General features: G+C 35.2%; 2 protein-coding genes across 4 annotated transcripts; one reads left to right on the top strand and one right to left on the bottom strand.

Moving 5' to 3' along the window:
* Window positions 1-2,860: 2,860 nt before the first annotated feature.
* On the top strand, window positions 2,861-21,248 carry LOC118266858 (sterol O-acyltransferase 2). Of its 3 annotated transcripts, none has more exons than XM_035580447.2 (10): window positions 2,861-3,204; window positions 6,364-6,610; window positions 7,834-7,985; window positions 10,769-10,905; window positions 14,271-14,413; window positions 15,589-15,718; window positions 16,115-16,261; window positions 18,377-18,514; window positions 19,446-19,623; window positions 20,993-21,248. In XM_035580447.2, the coding sequence occupies exons 2-10, from the start codon at window positions 6,378-6,380 to the stop codon at window positions 21,151-21,153; spliced, it is 1,419 nt and encodes a 472-aa protein (XP_035436340.2). In that variant the 5' UTR covers window positions 2,861-3,204; window positions 6,364-6,377; the 3' UTR covers window positions 21,154-21,248. The 3 variants fall into 3 exon arrangements, with proteins under 3 accessions (XP_035436340.2, XP_050559152.1, XP_050559151.1); XM_050703195.1 differs by having other exon boundaries at window positions 2,889-3,055; XM_050703194.1 differs by lacking the exon at window positions 2,861-3,204 and adding an exon at window positions 3,276-3,424.
* A 176-nt stretch (window positions 21,249-21,424) lies between these two features.
* Window positions 21,425-24,240, bottom strand: LOC118266859 (syntenin-1). The gene is made up of 4 exons (XM_035580450.2): window positions 23,843-24,240; window positions 23,241-23,572; window positions 22,865-23,128; window positions 21,425-22,443 (listed from the first exon to the last, which is right to left on the bottom strand). Exons 1-4 carry the CDS (start codon window positions 24,062-24,064, stop codon window positions 22,395-22,397), a joined length of 867 nt encoding a protein of 288 aa, XP_035436343.1. The 5' UTR covers window positions 24,065-24,240; the 3' UTR covers window positions 21,425-22,394.
* Window positions 24,241-24,565: the final 325 nt, after the last annotated feature.

Below are 24,565 nucleotides of genomic sequence, written 5' to 3'. Positions count from 1 at the left end.
GCCTAATTTTACTTTAATTACAAAACCATTAAGAACGTATATAACGAAAGTTGATATAATAATATCAACTTATATATCCAATATAATACATATAGTAAATATAATCCTATATACATTTACATAATAATGTACCAGTTCGTGTTAAAATAATGGCATCACAATCGTTTGTTTACTAGCTCTAGCTCTAACCTAAGTAATTCGAACAAATAGATATTATTAAATTGCGATGTTGTGTTACGAAAACATTACGATAACTGTTATTCGCTTATCTATTAAATATGCGTTTGTTTATACTTTTATAGGTCTGTTATATACCATATATACCTATAAATGTATAGAAAACTAGCAGTTACCCGCGACTTCGTCCGCGTACAATAATGATTTGTGGCAGAATTTGGGCTTTTGAATTATTTGTATTTTCTTTGCTATAAACCTTACGGAGCTCGAGACTTTTCCAACGAATGCAAAACCATGGAAATCGATTAGTGCGTTCTGAAGTTATAGCGTCAGAAAGGAAAACCTGACTTATTTTTATATTATAGATATAAACATGTAAAGTTTGGAGTCATTAGTAGTAGGCTCATGGCTCAGGGACTATTACAACAAATTTATTACTACTCGTATTAAACTAGTTCATTATAAGTACACTTGTGTTACCTTCCGGTCACAAGTTTGATGTAACATGTATTAAATGTGACAATGTCATAAAACTACTAAAATAAAACAGGATATTAACAAATCTCTATTACCGCCATGTTAATTTCAATTAAAGACTTGCGGCCTTACTTATAAACGATTACTAAAGTTAAGACACAGTTAAACTACCTATTAAAAAATATTTTAACTCATAAACGATGATTAACGCTAACTAATGTCTTAGCGACTGCTTAAATAGCTGTCAATTTAATCAGTGTCGGACCCTTGTTTAAATACCTTAATTACCAAAATGGCGTCCGAAATTCGTAAAAGTCACAGCTGTGGTATAATATCTCAACAATAACACCACATGCAAACTTCGCATTGAATTGTGTTCTGTTTGCTGGGCTTTGTTCCGCTACTTAGGAAAGTGAAGTAGATAAATATTAAAAAATGGATATATTTGACGACGATAATGAATTACGCACATACCGTGACGAGATAGAAGAAATAAGAAATTTCAGGAATATTGGTTCAAGAAGGAGAGTAAAAATTATATAATTCAAGATCGAACCCAATGGAGGAATTGAGTGAAAGCGACTTCAAGCATCGCTACAGATTCAGTAAAGGAAATATGTAATAAATATCTTAAGAAACGACTTGTCCATGGATAGCCGGGGCGGCAGTATACCTGTGGAGTTGCAAGTAATGGCAGCTATAAGATACCGGGGCCGCCATGAGATTCAAGAAGACTGTGCGGAAATTCATGGCATGAGCCAACAGACTTTATCAAGAACTGCTAAAAGAGTTGCTGCATTGGCTTCGAAAAGTTCCATTTTACTATATTAAAATGCCTTCAAATTTAAGAGAAGAGACTAAAACGTTAATTAACCATTGCTTAGTTAAGTGACGTGTAAACAGTGTTTATAAGTAAGAAATAGTTAATTGATAATTAAGGAGTTAATGAGTTATTAGTTAATTAGTTGCTTAGCTGTTGATTAGTGGATTTTTATAAGTAAGGCCGTAAGTATCTAACTGGAAGTTCATTATATTAATTATTGTGAAAAATTAATAAAGTTTGACCTTGCGCATATATTGCGTATATTATGTATATCAATGAGTTAAATCCCAACCGTTAGCCGATACTTATTTCATTATGAAATAGTTAATTTACGAAATGTCAAATGCTAAAAATAGAAACAACTTAGCTAATATTAGCACATATACATACATATATCATTTTTAATCCGCTACTATCTTTACTAGCTTCTGCCAGCTGCTTCACCCAAGGTTCCATCGGATAAAAAGTGTCCTAAGTGTGATTCCAAACCATAATCTACCACAGATGAGGCCCAATAGGGCTGATGCCGGATCCGCAGCTGCAGACTGCCTAACGGGGTGGTTAAAGTCAGAAAGAGTCTGACACCTTCTTTGGATTTATTGGATGATTTTCCCCCTCAAAAAAAAAACATAATCTGTAGCAAATTTCATTCCAATTTTGACCTTTTGTCGTAATTGAGTAACAAACATAAACATAAACACACAAACTCACAGTTGCATTTAGAACATTAGTAAGATCGCCAGCGCTGCGTCCCGTGCCGAAGTACTTATACTGCGATCGGTTCAAGCTAATTTCGGTCATCGGCCCTATAGTTACAGCGTAAGGTCCACTGCTGGTAACCTACCATTAGACAAACATATTATTTGCGTTTGGTACAGTAGTCGTGTCTAGGGATCGAACCGCACAATTAAGTTTGTTTCTAATGTATATTTGTTCGGCATAAAAAGAACCCAGTTTGATGTCCAAGATATTAAACTATAACTATACCAAGTTTCATCGTAATCAGACTGGTAGGTTTTGCGTGATGCTTGAACATAACACAGTTAGACAGACAGACAGACAAAAAATGTTTAATCAGATTTTCGGGTTCAGTATCTGTCTAATAACACCCCTCTATTATTATTTTTTTAATATTTTCAATGTACAGAATTAACACTTCTACAGTTTTAATATATATGTATAGAATTTGTCAGTACTAAATTAATACCTAAAAAAAAATAGGTATACTCTTCGGTATTTTTTAACCTATTGTAAACAATTCGGTTTTGATTAGAACGAAAGATAATTAACATTATCATGGCTCAACTTTCTTGATATCTATTTTGTGCCCCGCTCTTGCGTAGATTAAATATAAATATAAATATATAATTACACAAATGTCCAGTTTCAAACGTACAGTTCGACGGGCGCGCGCGAATACATAAGCTTTGCATTAAATAATAATAATAAATAAATAAATTCTTTATATTTTTCAAAACGAAGTTATTTAGTTATCTACAAAATACTTGATAGTGGTCTCATAAAGAATTTACCTACACGTTTTCAACGAGTGATATGATAATTAAAAAAGAAATCCAGGTGTTTCAAATCTAATCTCTTCCTAATTCTAAATTACTTATTTGTTGATAGTGAAAAGATTTAAATTACAAGAAGATATTTGCTGATGCAAAACGTGGTGTGTTTTCGATGAAATGTCATTGATTTGAATCTTTATCGAAGTGTGAAAGGTTAGTACGATAGGCAACATTGTAACAATTGTATTTTAAGAAAATAGGCTAAATCATTCTACTGTTACGTTAGTTTAAAAATTGATACGATTTTAGCGCGTTGTGTTGTCTTATGTTGCTAATTGGATAAAGGGAAAAGTGGTGTTATCACAGTGATAGTTTGGTGATAAACTTATTTTATAGGAAGGAGGATAAAAGGATATACATATATATTACTAACGTATGTATAGAAAAACCAAATTACTAATACTTTAATACACATTTGCATATAATTACTTTAATACACATTTTTTTTTAATATACATTTGCATATAATAAAAATTAAATTGTTCCCACAATAAGTAATTGAGCAACTAAAAAGATTATTAAGTCTTAATTATTCATTATCTACATTTTACTCGTATAATATTTTTCTAGCTAATTAGCGAAAAATAAGATAACTAGGTATTTGAAGCAAAAAAGAAATAGGTAGTCGCAACACACAAACTCGTGGAAATTTAATATAAAACTGTCGTTTAATATATTTAAAAAGTTTTTTAACTAATAGATAATTAACCCTTTAAATAATCAAACTCTATTACTTTAATTAATCCCGGATATCAAGGTCTAGTCTAGACAGAAGAGGTCATCGGATAAAGGTTTGTTGTGTCATTAAATAGTACTTCTAATACAATAATAATAATAAAATCCTTTATTTGTTTTACAAGAAAGAATACAGTCATAAACCCACCAAACTGTTAAGACAGTTTGACGGCGGGAATAGCGAAGTATTATTCTAATATAATAATACCATCCTTGTGATGTAAATAATAATACTGGACTAGATAATAATTAATGATATTCTGTCGCAATTTCAATTACCCATTTAGCTTACATCACAACCACATTTTAATATCCACATTGAGATTAGAATTAAATGGTATAAGCAATGATAATAAAAATAATGCTTCATTATAATAAACACAGTTTTATACATTTTGTGTCATTGTCAATGTCATTTTTTATAAATTTTTATCTTTTTTAGAATTAAATACTGGTAGAGTTAACATAAACCAATTGACACCTGTACTCTTACGAGTACGAGTGTGTTTTACGTTGAATGAAACCGAAACGAGAACTAGTGGTTTGCACCGGAGCGAAATCTGGTGTACCGGCGAAATTCACCGGTGATTTGCCGATCTCCGGAGATTCACCGGTGATGAAAACCATTAATTTCAAATCAAGTTTTTATTAATTGAAAAACAAAACAGAATAGATAATTGGACTTCAACGAACCCTGAACTCTTTGGAAAGCTAGTAGCAAGTGAATTGAACCACATAAACGGCCAGGAGCGCTTTGAGTTGATGACCAAAATAATTAATATCATTCGAAAGATGCAAATCAGTAAATAAATTATCTTAATTATGTATTAAATTAAAAAGTGATGGTTAATAATTATTTCTATTATTTTAGTAGTATTAATATAGTATTGAAAAATAATACTTTTTTACATAAAAATATTCCAGTTAGATATAATACGATCACCGGAGTTTAATCGGTTAACAACCGATTGATTTCAATCGAGTACTTTTACCGGTATATTACCGGTTATTCTCCGGTACTCACTGCTCCGGTGCAAACCCCTAACGAGAACGCGTTCGGTATTCTGATTGGCCGACGCTATTCAACCAACCAATCAAAGAGTTTTTGTTCAACGTAAAGTAAACTCGTACTAAGGGTACTGTACTACCGGGTGATTTTTCAAAAAACTTTAATTTTGGTCAGTCAGATCCGAAAAAAGACAGATAATATTTTTTATACCAGAATCAGTGGTGTTAAAGACCTGGGATTCAACAAGATATTTTTCAATTAATTACTGAATCGATTTGAATGATGTTTGATTCTTGAGAAAGTACGTAGGATAGTCTTATTCCAGAAATCCTACGGGAACAGAATCAAGACGTTAAAATCCCCGGACTCTCTATCTTTTAAACCATTCAACATATTTAGCTGCAATAGGGGTAGAGGTATGGATGAAGTAGAGATAGTAGTAGGTTTAGGGATAGGATTGGGGTTAGTGCTGGGGGATAGGGGTAGAGGTTTAGATGTGGTTAGTGGTAGGTGAAGGGGTAAAAGTAGTGGTAGGAGATGGGATGAAGTTAAGGGAAGGGATGACGAAGGGATAGTGTGGGTAGGGTTAGGGGGACCTGTGTGGTAATATACTTACCATAAATTTCACGGGAACGGTAACAATGATATATTCGATACAGCTGTAAAAATAGATCTTAGAAAAGGCATTAAGTCAAAAATCCAAAATTCCGCCAAAAGTCATTATTCCACGCGGATGAAGTCGCGGGTAAAAGGTAGTATTTAATAAAGTAAACAAAGAATAAACCCTGACACAATTTTGCGCTCCAATATGGTAGTGGCATAAAGTAATATGAAAGTAGTCTGGCTTGCACTCGTTTATAAGATCACAGACAATTAATTATTTTATGTACATACTAAGTGATTACTTATCGAAATGACCGATAAGTTTTTGACATGTAAGTAATTTTTAATCCTTTTAAATAAACAAGTTTACCAGACCATAAAGAACTTTGAGGAGTACCTACTTTCAACAAATGGTGCATGCTCAATTCTTATCTACACAATTACAAACATACATTCACAGTACTGTATTGTCATAAGTGCGTCTTACCAAGGGTTGGTCACCCAAGCCAGACATAACAAGTCTTAAGTACACACGCACTCAACTTGTACCCACAATTATCTTATCACAAGCGGTCACTAACGAACATTGATTTACATATTTGTAATAGAGAACTTATAGGGAGTACACTCGGTACATTTCAACATATCGTGGGACACAGGACGTGTTTGTGTTGTGTAATCTCTTTAATCTTATTGTTTGTTCCACGTGTATATTAACTTTAGTCATGTTTTTAATATAGACATTTCTTATATGAAAGGGACGTTCGGTGGTCGATAGTTTGATTTGTGTTTTTTTTTTATATTATATATTTTTGTTGTTGTTTTAAATTCTTTCTTCATTTATAGATATTAAATTAATTATAAATATAGGTATAGGTGAGGAAACAAATAGGCTCTTCATATTTATACATATCTATATTTCTAGCTTAATTGTCTAGTATTACTAACTTAAATTTTTGTTTCAGAATAAACAGTCAAAATGACAGAAAACGGTGTTGCACGGAATCGTTTAAAGAATGGGAAGAAGAGTGAGATACCGACTGTGACTAACGGAGATGTGCTTAAAGAAAATGAGTTCAAGGTTCGAGAGTCTCCCCTGACGGAGCTGATACAGTCCTCCTTGCACATCAGGGCTATATACAACATCTTCGTGGTGATACTCCTTGTGCTGTTCTGCGACACCGTCATCTACGACCTCGTCGAGAGAGGAAAGCAAGTAAACATTACCTATACTTATACTCATTTCTTTCGATTCGTAAGCAACGAATTTCTTGCAAAGAATGTATTTCTACCAAACTCATAGATCTTAAATAATTGTTCATAAGTGCAATAGAGTGTAATTTGGTGTTAGTTTCCATCTTTGCGGTTTGCCATTTCGGTCTTATATCTTGATAGGTAATTATGATCCTGAAGGACTTAGTAGGAGGTTTTGTTTTTAACACAATACTCAGAGTCATTTAATAGTAACGTAACCCTATTCTAAGCAATTTTTCGGAACAAAATCGTTACAAAATCTCACTGAGTGCGGTAGTTAGTTTAACTCGATGATAATAACAAAATTAACATAAGATTAAGATAATTATAGATAAAAATATTTCTCACAGTTCAAATAATTAATTTGATATTACCTATCACCTTGGACTAACCCCCACACTATTATCATTATCACAATATAAACGTAAGTACAGTGACCCTAGAAATAATTCATACAGTTTGAAAAGTGTTTTCAATGGAAATTATTGTTAAGGGTGTTGTTAAAAGTTTTAAACTTCTAACTAGCTTCAATGGTATTTAATAACAAGAATCGATATATTCATCAACTTTTGTTAGTGACTGTAATAGATATGAATATAAAAAATATTCTCACAGTACCTAATGATGAAACAAACTTCAGAATTACAAAGTTCTATAGAAAACTGCGTAAATGATACGGAAGTTATTTAACAAGAAAAAGAAACTAAGTTTGTCATATCTTTCACTGTATGTTCCTTCAGTTAAATATATTCGGTTTGGTATTCCACACACATTCGACATTGCTTCCAAAAGTCGTAAGATACGTTGCAGTGGATATGTCGCCATTCGGCACGCCGTTCGCAAGCACTCCCTGTAATTAACTCCGGGATGTTACTCGTTTAAATTCCAGATGCCAGATTACAGACTTTTATCTCCCAGCTTGGCAGAGACTAAATACTGCAATTTTCACTCGCGTTGCTTTAATTATGCAAAATATTTCGTGCTGCGAAAAAATGTGGAACAAGAAACGTAGTATTTTTTGTTACCGTCGACGCCAAATTACGCCATTTTTTACGGCGTTAACATGCAAAAGTTTCGTTTGTACTTCATAATAATGTAAACTTGGGCATATTTTGATGGACTCGACTGTTTTTGTGTAATGCTGTTGTTTCAGAATTTACTTAATTGAGCCTTTTTTGCAGGATAAATATTGGACTCGGGGTTATTGCAGCGGGATTCGGTGACATCAGGAGAGGAATGAAATTGTTGCTGTACGACTTTTGTGTTGCTATGGCTTTTTATCCGCTGCTCGTAGCATATTCTTGGGTCGGAAAAGTTACCAAGAAATATCCAGGTACGTTATTATAATTAAATTACACAACGTCGCGCCTATTATCCTCGAAGGGGTAGGCAAAAGTGCACCCCAGCATTTCTTGGCCCGACCCGGCAATCGCACTTGCAATCACGCGACCAATGAGGCAGGCAAATATATTTACAAACTCAATCAGTACTCTAGGTACTTGAGTTCATACTTACCTACTAAATGGAACGACATTTTGTTTATAACTTTTGACTAATATTTTTGATAACAGTTCGTAAAAAATTACATTAGATTAGAAGAATTAGAAAATTATCATCATTAGTTTAATGTACTGATTGTACTTGTCCCTAACGACAAAGAACTTGATAAACAAACTGGTCAAGTTCACTCGAATTTGTACAACGTTTACACGAAAAGTGATTCACAACAGTTTCCGTTTGTTATCATAATATTACGTAAAATATTACATCCTATTTTTTACACTGCGCTTAACTAATTATTGTCACAAAATGAGTATATGAATATTTATCATTCCTATTGAACCAACGAAACCTTATAAACATTTTTTTTTTTGTTGGAATCTTAGTTTTGAATACACATTAACGGCTGGTCTCTGTCTATTTGAGCTTTAATAAAATTCAATTTGTTAAGTGATTACTTTTTCTTCAATCTTTAGCCGATTGTTCCGAGCGTCAAAAACAAAAAGATTATCTTTTGACAAAATAAGCTGACATTAGGAAGGTAAATGCGGCTATTTATATAATTTAAAGCCATGGATAGAATAGCAGCGAGTGGCCCCCGTGTCCTCACAGTAAGTGGAAGTCTTTTGTTGCAAGCGGCAGGCGGCCGGAGGCCGGAGGCCGGCCCTCTCTCGCGGCGCCCTCCAATTAGTCACTTGGGTGGCCATAACCGTGCACCCGGAATGACTAGTTTTTATATTGTTGTGCACTTTTCACACTGCCTTGCTTTACATTTTTGTAACAAATTGTATCATTCCATTTCCCTATACATAGAACGTTTCGTTTAAAGGGCATTTCTGCTAAATTGGTTTGGGAGATAAAGCCCCTGCACGCTACAGTCTCGGTAACTTGTAATCAAGTTAGCAAGCAATGTTGTCGAGTGGTCGAGCGTTGGTTTCACTACTATTCCCCAAGTATTTTTATTAAATAAGAAATAAACAATTTGCAATTCATTTTAAAAAGCTGTCCTATGTTGCAACCTTCGGAACATCACTTAATGAGTTTAACAGCTGTACCATCGAAATTAAAAAGATCGAAGTGTACCTACTTAGCTGTACGACTGCGTACGTTCAAGGACTATATTATCAAAGAACCCTCATCTCAATAATAGCAAGCATCTGCGATAAAATCTCAAAGGTCCCGACGAAAGTACCTCAGATACAGATATTAAAAACGTTCTATTCTAAAAGCCGTTCGCTTTGAATGGGGTCCTTTCTCATTATATTGTGTTTAACAAGGAACATCTGATGTCTACGTCTTAGGTTCCTGGTACACGCACTCTAATAAAGTAATATCGAGATGGATGTGCGCTGTTTCGGTCTTCTAATATTCTTAGGCATTTGCAGAATACTTGAATTTTCGTATGATAGTCATAAAAGACATAATACTTAAAGAATTGTACCTTTTTTCCTTTCAATAAAAATAATAATCTAATATCACATCGCAATACCTAGTGAAAGTTTTCTGATACACCTTTTCACCATTTGATTTACGAGTTACCATTAGTTATTTACACGGTCCTTAGTTTTATGTACACTATATCCCCGATACGAATCGAATCTTTCCATTGCAATTTCTCTAGTGAATACATGGCTTAAGTTGGTGCCCTCCAATTTGCCGCATCGCAGATTCTTATACAGAACCATATATCTAGCTGCGACCAGCCCCCGCCACCTCGCTGTATCGAACTATTCCCAATGAGGCCTTGTTATGGACACATTTCCTATGTTTCCGATTATGTAACTAGATTTGACATGACAGTTTTTTTTATAAGTGTGAAGGAAGTATGCAAACTTAGTTTAGATTCTCATTTAGATTATTATTGTGTCAGATCAGGTTTTGTTTTAATTGAATTAAGATTACTCACTGTACATTATGTAACGTTAATATAGCAAACAATAAATATTATGTCTAACATTTCAAAGAATATCAGAATTCTATTTAGATAGAAAGTACATTTGTACTACAAATAATATGGAAGTTCATTTATATGTTAAAATTTATTAAATAATTTCTGTTAGGATAAAAAACGAAACATAGATGTAATGTCTAAATATTTATTTAGGTAAATACGCGAGTGACGCCATGTGATTTTATACTAGGAGTAAATAACGATGAAGCCGGAGCCGGAGAGCAAATGTTTCGAAATATTGACTCGACGACAAACTTTAATAATATTTCACCAAGTTTTAATTAGGTACCTTGTCCTTTGTTGGTTTGGACCGATGAGAAAACAATTTTAAAATCATTTCTAATTTAAACTTTTTATCGGGTTCTCATCTGGGTTTAATCACACGAATTATGTTGGCATACACTGCTACTACCATACTTAATTTTTTTCCAGAAAAGTATTTTCGTACATAATATAACGTCATCTTAGTCATCGAAGGAGTAAGCCAAGTTGGGCATTTACAAAATTACAATGTAATTATCGACATTTCACTAGTTAGCTTATAGGTCTTATGTAATAAAAGTGAGCCTATTGCCGTATCCCGTCCCTATACAACGGAGAAATTTTGAAAATTCCCTAATAATGATTTATTATTTTCTTAGACAATAATAAATAATTTGTTGCAGTATTACGACCAACAGTGGTGATGCTGGGTATACTCGGTGTGATTGCCGTGGTGATGGCCGTCGCCGTAGTACCCATCGTTGAGCTGGGTAGGAAACATCTGGAGCTCGGCTCTTCCATCGCTGTCACCTGCGAAATGGTAAGTTGGTGATAGTTTCTGAGTGTTATAATAATAATTAATTAAAGACTATAGCCGAACCAAGAATAAAATACAGACTCTTGCTATGTAGTTGTTAAATTACTTTATTTACTGAGTGGCCCGTTTTTTCATTGTAGGAAATTATATCACTAACTGGTATTACCACCGGTATTATAAATAGATACTACTATATATAATATATACATATAATAATACTAAATGCATCCATGACCTACCCTTCTAACTGCGGGTAAGCCTGCCGGGTTACCGGGGCTCTAGTTCAAAGAGCAGTAGTAGGAACAGGGTGATAGTCAGTAAGAGTCTGATTTCGGCTTACCCAAGGCAGGAGCAAGGAAGTCATTAGATGATTAGACTAGAAATTAATACACTTATCTACTAGAGAACTACTGCCATCTGTCTATCAACTTCAGATAACAACAAACATACCTCAGATTGCCCTGTAAGCTGTACGAACATACAAACTACGTGTGTCACTAGAGAGTTTAACCAAAGACAGTTGACAAACATGCAGTGTTATATATGTAGTGGCAACGTGCTTGCCCCGCTTGGCACAGTTTCCTGAAGTAGGGCGTTATTCAATGAACGTTCCATTAACTATATTTGAAACATAAACATGTCGCCATTATGAGAGCTTGTGGCTGGCAACCACTCTTAAGTTTAAACTGCGCTTGTAGGCATTCAGATTTTATCGTACTTTTTCTAAACGCAAGTACGAGTAATGTAATTTATTTTTATTACAATCTTACTGCGCTGTACATTGACTGACTAAAGGAATTTGAATTAGGTACTTTTGACTTTTGCGCATAGTTTTATAATAAATAAGGAAATGAAATAGAAATTGGTGTTAACACAACAACCAACTAATGTCATTAAACGTGGAATGATTAATAGTCGTTCAACCATATCTGATCAAGATCATGTTGAGTTTGTATGTAGGTAATATTGAAAGTAAGTAAAACATAAAAGGCATTCCCACACAAAGTAGGAGAAGGACCTGCCTCCATACATATAATGGCGTGCGGCGGTATCTGCGCCAATACGTCTGATTATTGCAATATCCCTAAGGGCCCGACCGTTTGAAGCGATCTTTGAAAAGACCCTTTCTCAATATCTAATGGATACCTATTTTTAAAACCGCTATAAAAGAGTTGAGTCTTTAATAACGACATCTCTAGTGTATTGCTTCTTTACTCCAGTGATTTTCAGTAACGAAATCTTTTTAAAGAATGAGAACAATACCGTTTTATACTAATAAGAAAACTAAAATCTATGTAAGTGCCGTTTTAAGAGAATTGGACTTGTAAAGAATTGTTTCAATAATGTTAATGTACATAAAATTTATGTCTTAAGCAATCCTGCAATTAAGCTACATATCGTTTCATAATATACAAACATGACGGGGCTTACAAAAAGCGAAGCAATTTCCATAATATATAAGCAAGGTGAGGCGGGTGTCAGCGCCGTGTCATCGGGATCAGAAGACACGTCAATCTGGTCACAATAATGAACAGTTCGTTAGTGATATCACAGCGGGTGGCTGCCGCGCCACTGATTCATCTACATTACAAAAGGAAACTTCCAGGCGGACGCCAAACAAAGCGAACTCTGTAATACACAAACACCAACTTTCCCCTCTCCTATGTACATTATATTGTACGTATGTGTCGTAAATCCTTATTGGAGTAATTTGCAACAATAACTCGGTCCCCAACTTTTATTAGTTACATGGACTTCGGTACACGGACTAATTGTTTGAACAGATACGTTTATATTGTTATACTGTTCCTATAACCGAAAATAGAGTTTAGAATACACCTAACATCATATTATTACTTCATTATTTCTCTCATACATTTCTCAGTTTTCAACTCCACGCGTAAAAACAAGATTGAAAAGCTAAAAATATAATAAAGTTGAGAATCTCTAGAGAATTTCTCGTAACCATTATCGACTGGAAACTTTCACACCGCGGGTTAATTAAGCTATAACTCATATTGTTTAAAATTTGTGAAATAATACGGCTGAAAATAAGTTGTAACATTATAAAGAGCGATGTTAGCTGAACGGGTACAAGAGCGTCGAAAGTGAAACGTTTCATAAATCACCTGCGTTGGACCCTTGTCAGGCTGCGTGGCCAGAGCCAGTAAATAACAGGATCGCCGTATGCCGCTGACGAGGCATTATGTAGCCCTGCGTAGCCGCCTACGAACCTTCGTAGCTCGTAGCCCGCAGACCGTAACCCGTAGCCCGTAGCGCCGCCCCAAGTCCCATGCCTCAAGTTCACCGTACCCGACACCATTTTGTTAATTAAAATACAAACATGGTAATATATCTTAATATAGCATTTCTTAAATGAAGATTTATTACCAAGGACATTTGTTTTGTCTAAAGTTAAGTCTTTGAACCACTATTTTACTACCTATTTATTTATTAATGCCTAAGTATATACATTACTACAGTGAAGTGATAATTATTAGTGTTTATTATTCGAAGTCAGTTGAAAATACCATGAATGTACGGTGGCATACAGTCCATTGAAAGTGTAGCAAGTCCCACACAACGATGTCGATCAAAGTAACACGGCGACCGAGCAACTTAGTTTGTATCGTTTTGTGTAACAACTCCACAAGAGTACAAACAACTTTAGTGACGTCACTAACTCACCAAGCTACACTGGGAGTGCTGCTACCAGAAATTCAAGGCTCCTAACTATAACACAGCAACTTCATAAACTGGCAGCAAGTTTCGTTACTCCAACATTGTTCCTCCCCCAATTTTCTACAACGTTACTAAAATATGGTGTAAAATATTACGCCAATTATTCAATATCAACAAAACTGAACAGCTACCAAGTTTTGATTAATCGCTGGGAGAAACACCTTGCAATGTTTTAGCAAAAGAATTTAATTAAGATTGTAATTTACTGTGCCGTTATATTAAATGTGAAGAGTAAGTACGAGTCACGAGATTTGTAAGTTTACCAGACTGTGAACACACTGGTCTATATCCAAAGGTACTAGGATTACTGACTACTTGGCAGACTGCTAATGGATTACTGTAACTATTTTAACAGAACACTTGTGGTTGATGTTAAACAGTATAGATCTGTATCGAATCTCCGAGTAAAGGATTTACGAAATACTAAATGGCTTGTTTGATTATGAATACATACTTCACTGATTAGTATTTAGTATTTCGCTGACGTAATGCTGACGTAGTATGTCTAGTAGATGTGGTATAATAAAAATAATGTTGTCGTCAGACGAAATAAAGACTATTATTCTATGTTCACGTTTACAGAAACAATACTTTAACAAAATTAACATAAACTTTGATTGTTCCAGTTCCGCTACATGATGAAGCTAGTGTCAGTATCTGTGGCTTGCGGGCCGCGGTGTCTGAGCGGGGGCCTGCCGCTGCCGACCTTCAAACACTACGTATACTTCATGTTCGCGCCAACTCTCCTCTACAGAGATCAATATCCCAGGTAGATTAACTGCACGTTACTTGCAGAAACACTCCACGTCTCACTAATATCCTGAGTAAGGCAAAGGCGAGATGTTTGACTGAATCCAATTATAGCCATTGAAGCTTACACTTGCTTATAGAGAAGGGAAGCCATTGAGTTTATTGTATGGTTAATAAAGAGAAGTTTATACAATTATCAAAAGAAAATCATACATTCAAATCTGTTACAAAAGACAGAACATTAGACAAATAAGTATTTACATTGATGGTGAGAATTCGAGGACGTCTCCAGTTTAAACTAAAATAGACATCTACCAGTAACTTTGATGAATCTATTTTAGTACAAAGTTTGTATAGTTGCTAACTATTCGAGCACAATAAAGCAAATAATTCGTATTGCCCTAGTAACTAGGGGCTAGACAACAAACTAACTCAAATATCGGCGGAATAATGTATCGCATTCAGAATACGTGATGATGCCTAATTAAAGCCGCAAATCCACAACACTTTGATATGTTCATATTGGAGCGGGGCTGTCACGATACCTGTCCTATACACTCGTGAGATGGTAATTCCACATAGTTCAGTCGGCGGCGGTATTTGATTTGGTATTTGCGGCTGTAAATCGCTCGATCGTCGCTTCCCCGCTAGTATTCATACCTAGTTGTCATTACCACCGCATCCCTGCTTTCACGATGAAATTCATACCCTGCTGTCATTAAGCGCGTGAAGCGAACCGTCGCGTCGTATTCACTTTATTTACAAACATATAGCAACGTGTGTGTAAGGTGAAACATTTATCCTTTGCGTGTTAATGAATCATTATTTATCAGAGGAGCGTTTATTAAACCTCAAAATATAAATAGACTTTTACATGCATGTAATTTTGCACGAATATATTATGTAATTTATTGCGTGTCAGAAAATGTAACACGTAGGAAACTCGAGCACTATAATATTACAGTCATGTGGTCGAAGAAATGTCAAGGGTTTTGGGTTCGATCTCAGATACACTTTTTTGTAATTTACATTATTGTGTAATTACGCATTACACACTAGTATGTAATTAGACTAGCAGATATTTAACCGACTTCTTTATACTTCACGCCGTAAATTTAGTGGAACGGAGAACGTAGATGGAGAGGTGTAATCAGGTGTAGTGAACTGATTAAATTGTATGTTTTACAAAAACAGAACAAAGAAGATAAGATGGGGTCTGGTGGTGTTCCATTTCCTGGAAGTAGCCGCGATTATATTCTACAATTGTTTTCTCTGGGAGAGATTCATCATGCCCTACTGGTCTGACTACGGGAAGGAGAAAACGGTGCGTTAATCCCTCTTTTAATTACACTTTGCTTTTTATGGGATGGTGCACGATAATTTATACCTCGTGTTACCGTTTTTAATGGATTAAAAAGTCATTAGTTAAATATTATGGGAAGAAAATGCAAATATGTATTGATTATTATCTGAGAGAGCCGGTAAATGAACAATAGGTACTGTTCACTTTGTGTACAGAATGACTAGAAAAAGTATTGTTGTAATAGTGAAACTAAGTTCCTCCTATTCACTTCAATCTTCAATTAGATATTTAGATTTAATATTTGTACCGATATTGATTTAATTGTTTTAGAAAGTACATTTTATATACTTACATACCTATCTAAGCGCCTGTTACAATCACTTTGTTTATAGTATCCATCTCTGTTTTGCTTTCTAGGTGGAAGCAGGCACGGTAGTCCGAGGTATGTTTGCGTGTGTGCTGCCGGGCGTCATATCCTTCTTATGTGGGTTCTACTGTATACTGCATGCCTGGCTCAACGCCTGGTCCGAGATGCTCAAGTTTGGAGACCGGCTGTTCTATGAGGTAGGTGGACCTTTTCAGTACCCACTCTTGAAGATTTAATGAATAGGTGTCTATGCCAGCATTTGTAAACGTAATTTGAAAACTTTAATATGAATTAGGTAAAGATTTATGATGCTCTATAATATCAATCTTGTATAAGAACAAGCGAAAGCGTAGCATCCTAATACGCTACCTATACCGCAGGTATCATGTAGCATCCGGAGTTACGGACTACCTACCGGGTTTATCGGGGCTTCGGTTCGAAGGACAGGAATAGGAACAAGGTGGTTTTTAGTCAGTAAGAGTCTTGCCTTCCGTCTCGCCTCACCTAAGGTGAGAGCAGTCATTGGATACCCCCCCCCCCTCAAAAAAAAAAGGTATCATGTAGTAAAATGGCTAGACTATAAAAAACCATTATAGGTTGGTGAGTTCATCTCGAGTTGTCCTTTGTTACAAAAATACTCATACTTAGGTACGTTACAGTGCCCATCATAGTCATAGTACCCTTATTTTAGCCCAAAGTGTACCAAGTAAATGTTAATAGCGGGACCATAACGTCACTAGGTAATAGCTAGGTAACCTGAGTAGTTGTATGATATGAAGTGAGTGCCCCTAAGTACCTTCCCAACAGACCGCTGGCACTCAAGCTTGTCAAGTAATGTAGGTGCCTAATGTTAATAAAGACTGAGTAATAAACAGTGCCTCATTGACTGCCTCGTTGGCCGAGTGGTTGCAAGTGCGACTGCCGGGCAAGGGGTCTCGGGTTCGATTCCCAGGTCGGGCAAAGTTTTACTGGGCTTTTTCGGTTTCTTGAAAATTTCTCAGTTGTAGCACGGAGTCTGGAAATATGCCCGGTAAATGGCAATAGGCTCACCACCTATTACATTTATGTTGTAAGTCCCATGACTTACAACATAAATTGTGAAATGTGGGTGTACATTGGCATTATGTGCCATAATGTGCACCTCTGCCTACCCCTTTAAAAGGGATCAAAAGGCGTGACGTTACGATTACGATAATAAACAGTGTTACTCCACCAGGAGTAGCAATAGTGTACCATGTTCCTTATGTCTTATTTTGTTGTCCTTTTTTACATGCCCATTAAATAAACCTGTGTTTGTAAACCTAAAGTAGGCATTCACAACATAATAGAAAAGTTTAGTCAGATCCATTTAGGCAATTAAAATTTGTTTTGTTAGAAAAGTGACCTGATTATCCTCTTTTATATTATTATTACTGCATGGTTGGCGCGGTGGCTGGGCAACTGCCTGCCGTATAACGTATAGCGGGTTCGATTCCCGCGCGGAGCAACTCTTTGTGTGATCTCCAAATTGTTGATTCGAGTCTGGGTTTTATGTGTATGTGAACTTGTATGTTTGCAAACGCACCCACGACGCAGGATGAATTCCTAGTGTGGAGAACGTTCTTTTAATAATGGATAAAAAAATCCTCGTGCATTGATGTTGGCTTATTAATTGCTGCGTCTACAGAGCGAAAGGTGCTATGTTCTAGCCTCCTCAATTTGACAAAATCACTATTTCACATTGAGAAGAGACCGTTTCAGTACTAAACATTCCTACGCTCATTAGACCGTCGAATGTTTTCGAATGCCAAAATTCTCAATAATAGCACGATGTTTGGAATTGTGCTCGTTGTTTAACTGCGCTTGCTTCCTATTCCACCACTAATTAGATAACTGGCGAAACTGTACGGAGAATATCAGATGTTGTTTAAAAACCTAAAACAGTTCCATGTTTGTTTTCATTCAATGAACGGAACCATGATAATATTGACAGAAACTCTTTACCAAGTTGTGTTTAGTGTCTGTAAATGCAACCGAAACCAAGAATTTAAACTACACAATTTCCGTAAATAATTAAAATTTGCTCTACGCTGTGAAGGAAATATAAATCTATACCTTATTGAACCTTTAAAGTTTATTTATTCTTAATCGTCGATATAGTTATCGGCTTACTCACGCAACTGTTTGACAAGGAACTCGACTACTTTCAAGCCAAGCTAGAGACTCAAATTCAAGAACAGCATTCCGTGACATACGACGCGGTGACAGTCGCAATGCTACGCCATAATTATTAATTTAGTATGTCTCACCTCACGAAACTTATGTATTTGCAGGACTGGTGGACAACTTCCCAGTTCGCCCTGTACTATCGTCGTTGGAACCGAGTCGTGCACTCCTGGCTCCGAGACCACATCTACATTCCTCTGGCCCCACGAGCTGGACGTCCTCTAGCCACATACATCGTATTCTTGGTAAGAAGTGACTATAATACCTGAAAAACCGGGCACCATTCCAAAATATACCTAATTAGGAACGTAGCACGTTTCATTATTAATTGAACGTGACGATAATACCTAAATGTTTTGCGTTTATGGATGAATAGTACAGCATAGATAAGGACAAACATACGCCATTTGGTAAGAACATCGTTTATCAAACTAATTGATATAAGATGTTGATCCGGTGCTAGTAATTCATGTCTAATTGAACGCCGACCTACATGAACTGTTAATTAGATATTAACGAGGTCAACAGCCGAGCACACTCCACCTACTTAGACAATTGACAATAACTATTGTTGACTGGACTGGAAACAAAAACTGCACAACAATAAACTAGGTGTACATTGTAATAACTGATTGTCAGTTTTGATAGCAATAAAACCCGATTCAGAACTTAAATATTAAAGGAATAAGGTACCTAATCAGTTTAAATAACAAAAGATAGGACGAATGCTTTTTCTTTAGCGGTCAAAAGATAAACAAAGATCCTGTGATTCGCGTCAGGGGCAAAGGGCCGTGCATGTGACAAGATAAGAGGCTCCCCACTGGAAGATCGGTGCTGTCTTCCCATTATATCTGGCTCTCGTGAACAATGCGTAAACATTGTTATCTTGCAAATTAAAAAGGTATCTTCGATGCACTATGGAATTAGCATACTTATATGCCTAGGAACTTACCTACAAATTGCTACCTATGTAAGGATTGCTACCTATACCCATTTGTCCTTCAATATATGTAGGTACTGTTGGGTACCTAATTATTAGATCCAATTTAAGTTTATTAGTCTAATTTGCTCTTAAATACCACATGCAATTTTAAGATATTGGCCATTCTCAATCGATGTTGTTTTCTGTTGGTATCTTGCCATGAGTTAATCCAGCTAACTTTGTTTGATTCACAGGTTTCAGCCATAGCCCACGAGGTGATCCTAGCGTTGTCTTTCGGCTTCTTCTACCCAGTGCTGCTGGTGGAATTTGGTTTAATCGGCGTCGTGATGGTGCCGCTCACAGCAAAGAGTGGCCAGCTCTTCCCTAACGCATTCAATTTGATCATGTGGCTCGCATTCTTCATAGGAAACGGTAATTATAATAACTACGTAATTAGCAACTAGCTATTTATGTTATAACGTCAAACTAATGTGGTTTTAAAAGGAAGGATACGTATGTAGGAAATTAGGAATCTATTTCCCGAATCAGTACAATCGTATACCGCAAATCAAACATTTAACGATTTTTTTGTTGATTCTAGAAAAGAATTAATGTAATATCTACCTACGTTATCTATCTATCTACATCTAGGTATTTGATGATTACAAAGAGGACCATCTAAAACCTACATTCTAGGTACACAATAGCCTCGTTTAGTTTCAAATCGTTTTATTATTGGACGCGGAATGAATGCACTAACAACAATAGCTAACTGTTGAGATGGTGCTCTATTCTATGACTATGATAACTCTATCGAAGCGTTCGCACTGCGTGTTAGTTGCATAAGGATTTTCAAAAAAGGAAAGCAATTTGATTTTCTATATTTTAATTATGATGACTACCTACCTATATAGTTATTAATTACTAATACGACAAAGACATACGCAGTTTAACAATATACTGTTATATTAAACGTAGGTAGGTACTAACCTACCTACCTACCTACCTACCTACCTACGGTTACGGGTCTATAATACAAATCATACAATAGGTAGGTACTTCGAGGAATTGGTACCTAATATTTACGTAACTGAACTGCCAATCAAAGAAACAAGTATAAACTGAGAAGTTTACCTACTAAACAACCTGTCTACCTATATTTCACTTTACGAATCTGTTCAAATAAGATAACTGGAAACTGGCGTTTAATTTCCGTAATCGGTTTATTTTGTTCATAAACAGAAAATGGAACTTGAATTTAAATTTAATATTAGTAGGTGTTGTTTACGAATAATAAATCTGTATAATTGAAAAGCTGAAATAGGTTCACCCCCTATTACACAGGAGAGAAGACTTATAGGTTATATTGTCTTTTAAATTGGGGGGAAGAAATAGACGGTGGTTTTACATTGAATTTTATATACAAAATATTACTACAATTTAATCTTTACAAAGATCGAGCCCAGTAGTTTGTTGTGAGAAAGGCCAGTGTACAACAGTTGACGCAGAAGCTGGGCTGACGCGGGTTCGATTCCCGCACAGAACTTTATGTCATCTACAGATTGTTTATCAGTCTGGGTGTAATGTGTTTGTGAAATTGTTTGTAAACACTAACACCACACGACACAAGATAAAGGTAGGGCACCGTTATTTTTTAGAAAAGACAAATAAAGAGAAAGAAATAGGTGTATAAATAATATCATCATCGGTGATAGGGATAACCTCTGCGTATCTTTTCGGAGAATAAAGAAAAAATATAGTCAAGGAGTTAATTTTAATACTTACCTACATTACGTTTTAGGAATCCTGTGGAGTTTGTATCCGATGGAATACTTCGCCCGGCGGAATTGTCCGGTGCTGGAGACGGACAGCTACTTCATTCCAAAGTCGTGGTCCTGCCCAGAAGTCATCCTGAAACCTAACTGGACATTCCAGAACCCGTTACGGATATTTACAACATAAGACTAGAATTTACAAGGAACTAATAGTGAATTTATTGTTATACTTATACATACATACTTAACTTTTACTTTTATAAAAAAAAAATATTAATTTTACCTGCTTTGTCTTCTGCGTGTTTTTTATTTATTTACGCCTCTGAAAAAAAACAGTAACACGAGTCGGACACTGTTAACCGATTCATAGCGAAAGATTCTTCAACAGTTTTCTTTCGGCAGTTAATGCTTTAAAATGGGATAATAAGGAAGGATTGTTAAAGAAAAATATTGAATAATATGTTTTTGAAATCATTTATTGAATATAAAAAATATTTAAATTTAAAATACAATAAAATTCGACATATCGTACTCAAGTAAATAATTGTTTGAAGATTATCAGAAACATTTTGTAACTAGAATATTTATTATTTTTTTTTTTACTATTTAAATGTACAGAAACATATTAACCTATGGATAATAAAATAAATTCTATGGCCGCGTATTAACTAAAATAACATTAAACCAAAATATCTTAATCTCATGAATTTAACTCTACACTTGCTAACATCGAGTATGTTTCATTGTTTACAACTAAATACGTAATACATTTATACTATGGAAACGAGTGTAGTCGGGCGAAACGGGAATGTACCTATTGAAGTTACATCGTAATACATATCATCACATTAAAGGAGGGAATCTAAAATAGTATTCAATTGACTTAAATAAAAGATTTCATATTTATATAAATATTGTATATAGGAAAAATATTACGAACAATTACCTTCAGCTACTCACTGTATACCTGCCATATTTCCATAGAGAAGCACCGTGTTAGCAGCGACACACGGCACACCAGTCTGTTAGTTACACTCCTATCAAACCACATTGGCATTACTTCACAGCCCTTACTGACTAATACAAGCACTACAAATAACGATATTACACTTAACATAACATATATCTAATCAATTGATGGAACACTTACATTACGAAATCATATAAAATTATTGCAACTACATTTCAAAATGGTGCCAATCGTGTACTTTAGTAAAATACCTAAAACAACTAATATGTGAGACACGTAAAGCTAAACACTTTAGATCAAAAGGTAACAATAATCGACAAAGTCCTAATATGTGCAGAATCAGACTTTAAGTAACAATTATGTTAATGTTTGTATATTTTGTTTAAAAATTTTCCTACTAAATGCACGGCAGTTGGGGACTTTGCGTATATGTATTAACAATCTGATAGATCTTTATATTAAACGGCGGGAGTGCGATCCAATTCCTTGAATAACGACGACGACATTCTGCAAGAGATAAAATAAACAAATATGAATACACAAACAAATATTAACTACATCATTTATCTGTGTATGTGCACACAGTTGACATTCAGATACCACATTATTACTCATTAGTAATAAACCTACAATAAATAATTTGATATTTATTTTAAAGGTTGTCACATGTGAGAAAAAGTAAGTTCCACAATAGTGCAGCATCAAACTGTACCCAGTCTTTAATTGACCACATTTTGTGACTATAGAAACAAACAACTACAACGCAACTAGCTAAAGGATGGTACACATTAGTACATGTAAGTACAAATATACCTACCTTCACATAACTATATGATGATCAGTTCAGTATTAAATAAAGTGCATACTTGCTCTATTAAATTACTCTGACACAGACAGAACATTGTAACATAACAGATAAATAACTCACTTGCTTATCATGTGCTGATATATGTAGCAGGGTATGATTGTGATGTTTACCACCGACGGGCTGGCTTCAATCACTCTAGATATTTCCTTATCTTTCATGCCCACTACATTTACAGTGTTGATCTCCAACAACTGGTGATCAGTCAACAAGCCATTGCGGGCTGCGGATGAGTCCTTCACGAGGCCAACTATCCTGCCATCTTTGAACTGGAAGCCAACATGGCCCAGAGAATCCTTGTGAAGAGTTATTGTCCTCTCAAATGGTCTGAAAAATACAAACAGATATTTAAATTGTCCAATTTGACAACAAAACATGAATAGGGTAAAAATAAATCAGAGTAAATTATATAAAAAGAAATGTGGGTAATTCAACTCACCTATCACGAACAGCCATCGAGATTCCATTAGCAGGAGACTTCTTAAGTATTGCGTGACATTGGTCCATTGTCATTCCAGCTAGTGCTATGTTATTGATCTCCAATATTTGGTCTCCAAATCTGAGCCCAGCCATAGCAGCGGGACTGTTGGCAGCAACATAGCACACAAATATTCCATTGTTGACAGAGTGCAGCCTCAAACCACACTTTCCATCTTTGTCTTTACACAATACAACTGGTCGTATAGCTCCAGTAACCGTAGCCTTAGCTAAAGTCGTTGATTGAGACGACAAAGGTGCTATCAGGTTACTCACAGTTCCGCGTGGCTGAACCTGTTGATGTTGAAAAAGTTTACAAACTGGTATTCTTTCAGTCATTGCACAACAAAATGGCTATTTCAACTTTTTATTTTATTGCAGTGATAGACATAGTAAGCTAAAACATAATAGAGTAGGTATGCCAGTGAGTATCCTGTTATGTCTACATAATTAATTACCTACTACACAAGGTTAGTGAGTAATTTTAGGAAAGTTGCGAAATGTTTTTTACACTTGAAACACAATCACCACATTTTAACATTTATAAAAAAAAATAGAACTTACAGTTTGGACTTGATATTCAGGCATATTCAGAGCAATAACATCACTAGACAATTCAAGGCCCATATAGTCTCCCAGTGCTGGGTAAACATGAGCTGAAGGGGCGCTGGGCATAGGGGCGGAAGGTGGCAGGCTGTACGAAGGTGGTGCCGCATGGTGCTGGGCCATTTGAGCCCTAGCCATGCTATCCACCTTCATATCTTCCAAAGACGGATACAAAGACATCCTGAATATCTAAAATAACAATTTAAATTCACAAAACTTAGTACGATAAACCAACGTCTGCGACTCTAACACTAACACACTGTATGACTAATTGGAAACACAATGAATCATAACAAAAACCCAATTCAAAAGTCCCAATGAAATTGATAAATGAATATGAATGAAATAGAATTAGAGATGTATCATACTCATAAAATTTTTGACATATATTCAAGTGGAAAATTATATTTCATTAATCGTTTTAACCGATTTTAATAATTTAAACCTCAAAAAACATACAAATATTTGAGTTTAAAATTATAATGCTGAATTATTTATTATTACTTTTTATAAAAATTGATATTCATTTCATTTACATAAGTGAATGATGAAATCAAATAATGGAAAGTCCATCTAGTTTTGTTCTTTATTTTATAATTAGTATTTATAAGAATCAGAATCAGAAAATAGATAATTATTCTACAATTTTCAGTCAAAATTTAAAATAAAATATTTTACCGT

Source organism: Spodoptera frugiperda, chromosome 23 (genome assembly GCF_023101765.2).
Source record: "Spodoptera frugiperda isolate SF20-4 chromosome 23, AGI-APGP_CSIRO_Sfru_2.0, whole genome shotgun sequence".
In the NCBI taxonomy this organism is placed as follows: domain Eukaryota; kingdom Metazoa; phylum Arthropoda; class Insecta; order Lepidoptera; family Noctuidae; genus Spodoptera; species Spodoptera frugiperda.
Note: the sequence above shows the minus strand (reverse complement) of the source record. Positions and strands in the feature narration are given on the sequence as shown.

Coding starts and splice junctions, on each gene's coding strand:
- LOC118266858 (XM_035580447.2), top strand. CDS start 6,378: ATGACAGAAAACGGTGTTGCACGGAATCGTTTAAAGAATGGGAAGAAG. Junction 14,414..15,588: donor TACAGAGATCAATATCCCAG/GTAGATTAACTG, acceptor TTACAAAAACAG/AACAAAGAAGATAAGATGGG. Junction 16,262..18,376: donor GAGACCGGCTGTTCTATGAG/GTAGGTGGACCT, acceptor ATGTATTTGCAG/GACTGGTGGACAACTTCCCA.
- LOC118266859 (XM_035580450.2), bottom strand. CDS start 24,064: ATGTCTTTGTATCCGTCTTTGGAAGATATGAAGGTGGATAGCATGGCT. Junction 23,573..23,842: donor CTGAATATCAAGTCCAAACT/GTAAGTTCTATT, acceptor CAACATCAACAG/GTTCAGCCACGCGGAACTGT. Junction 22,444..22,864: donor TATCAGCACATGATAAGCAA/GTGAGTTATTTA, acceptor TATCTCTTGCAG/AATGTCGTCGTCGTTATTCA.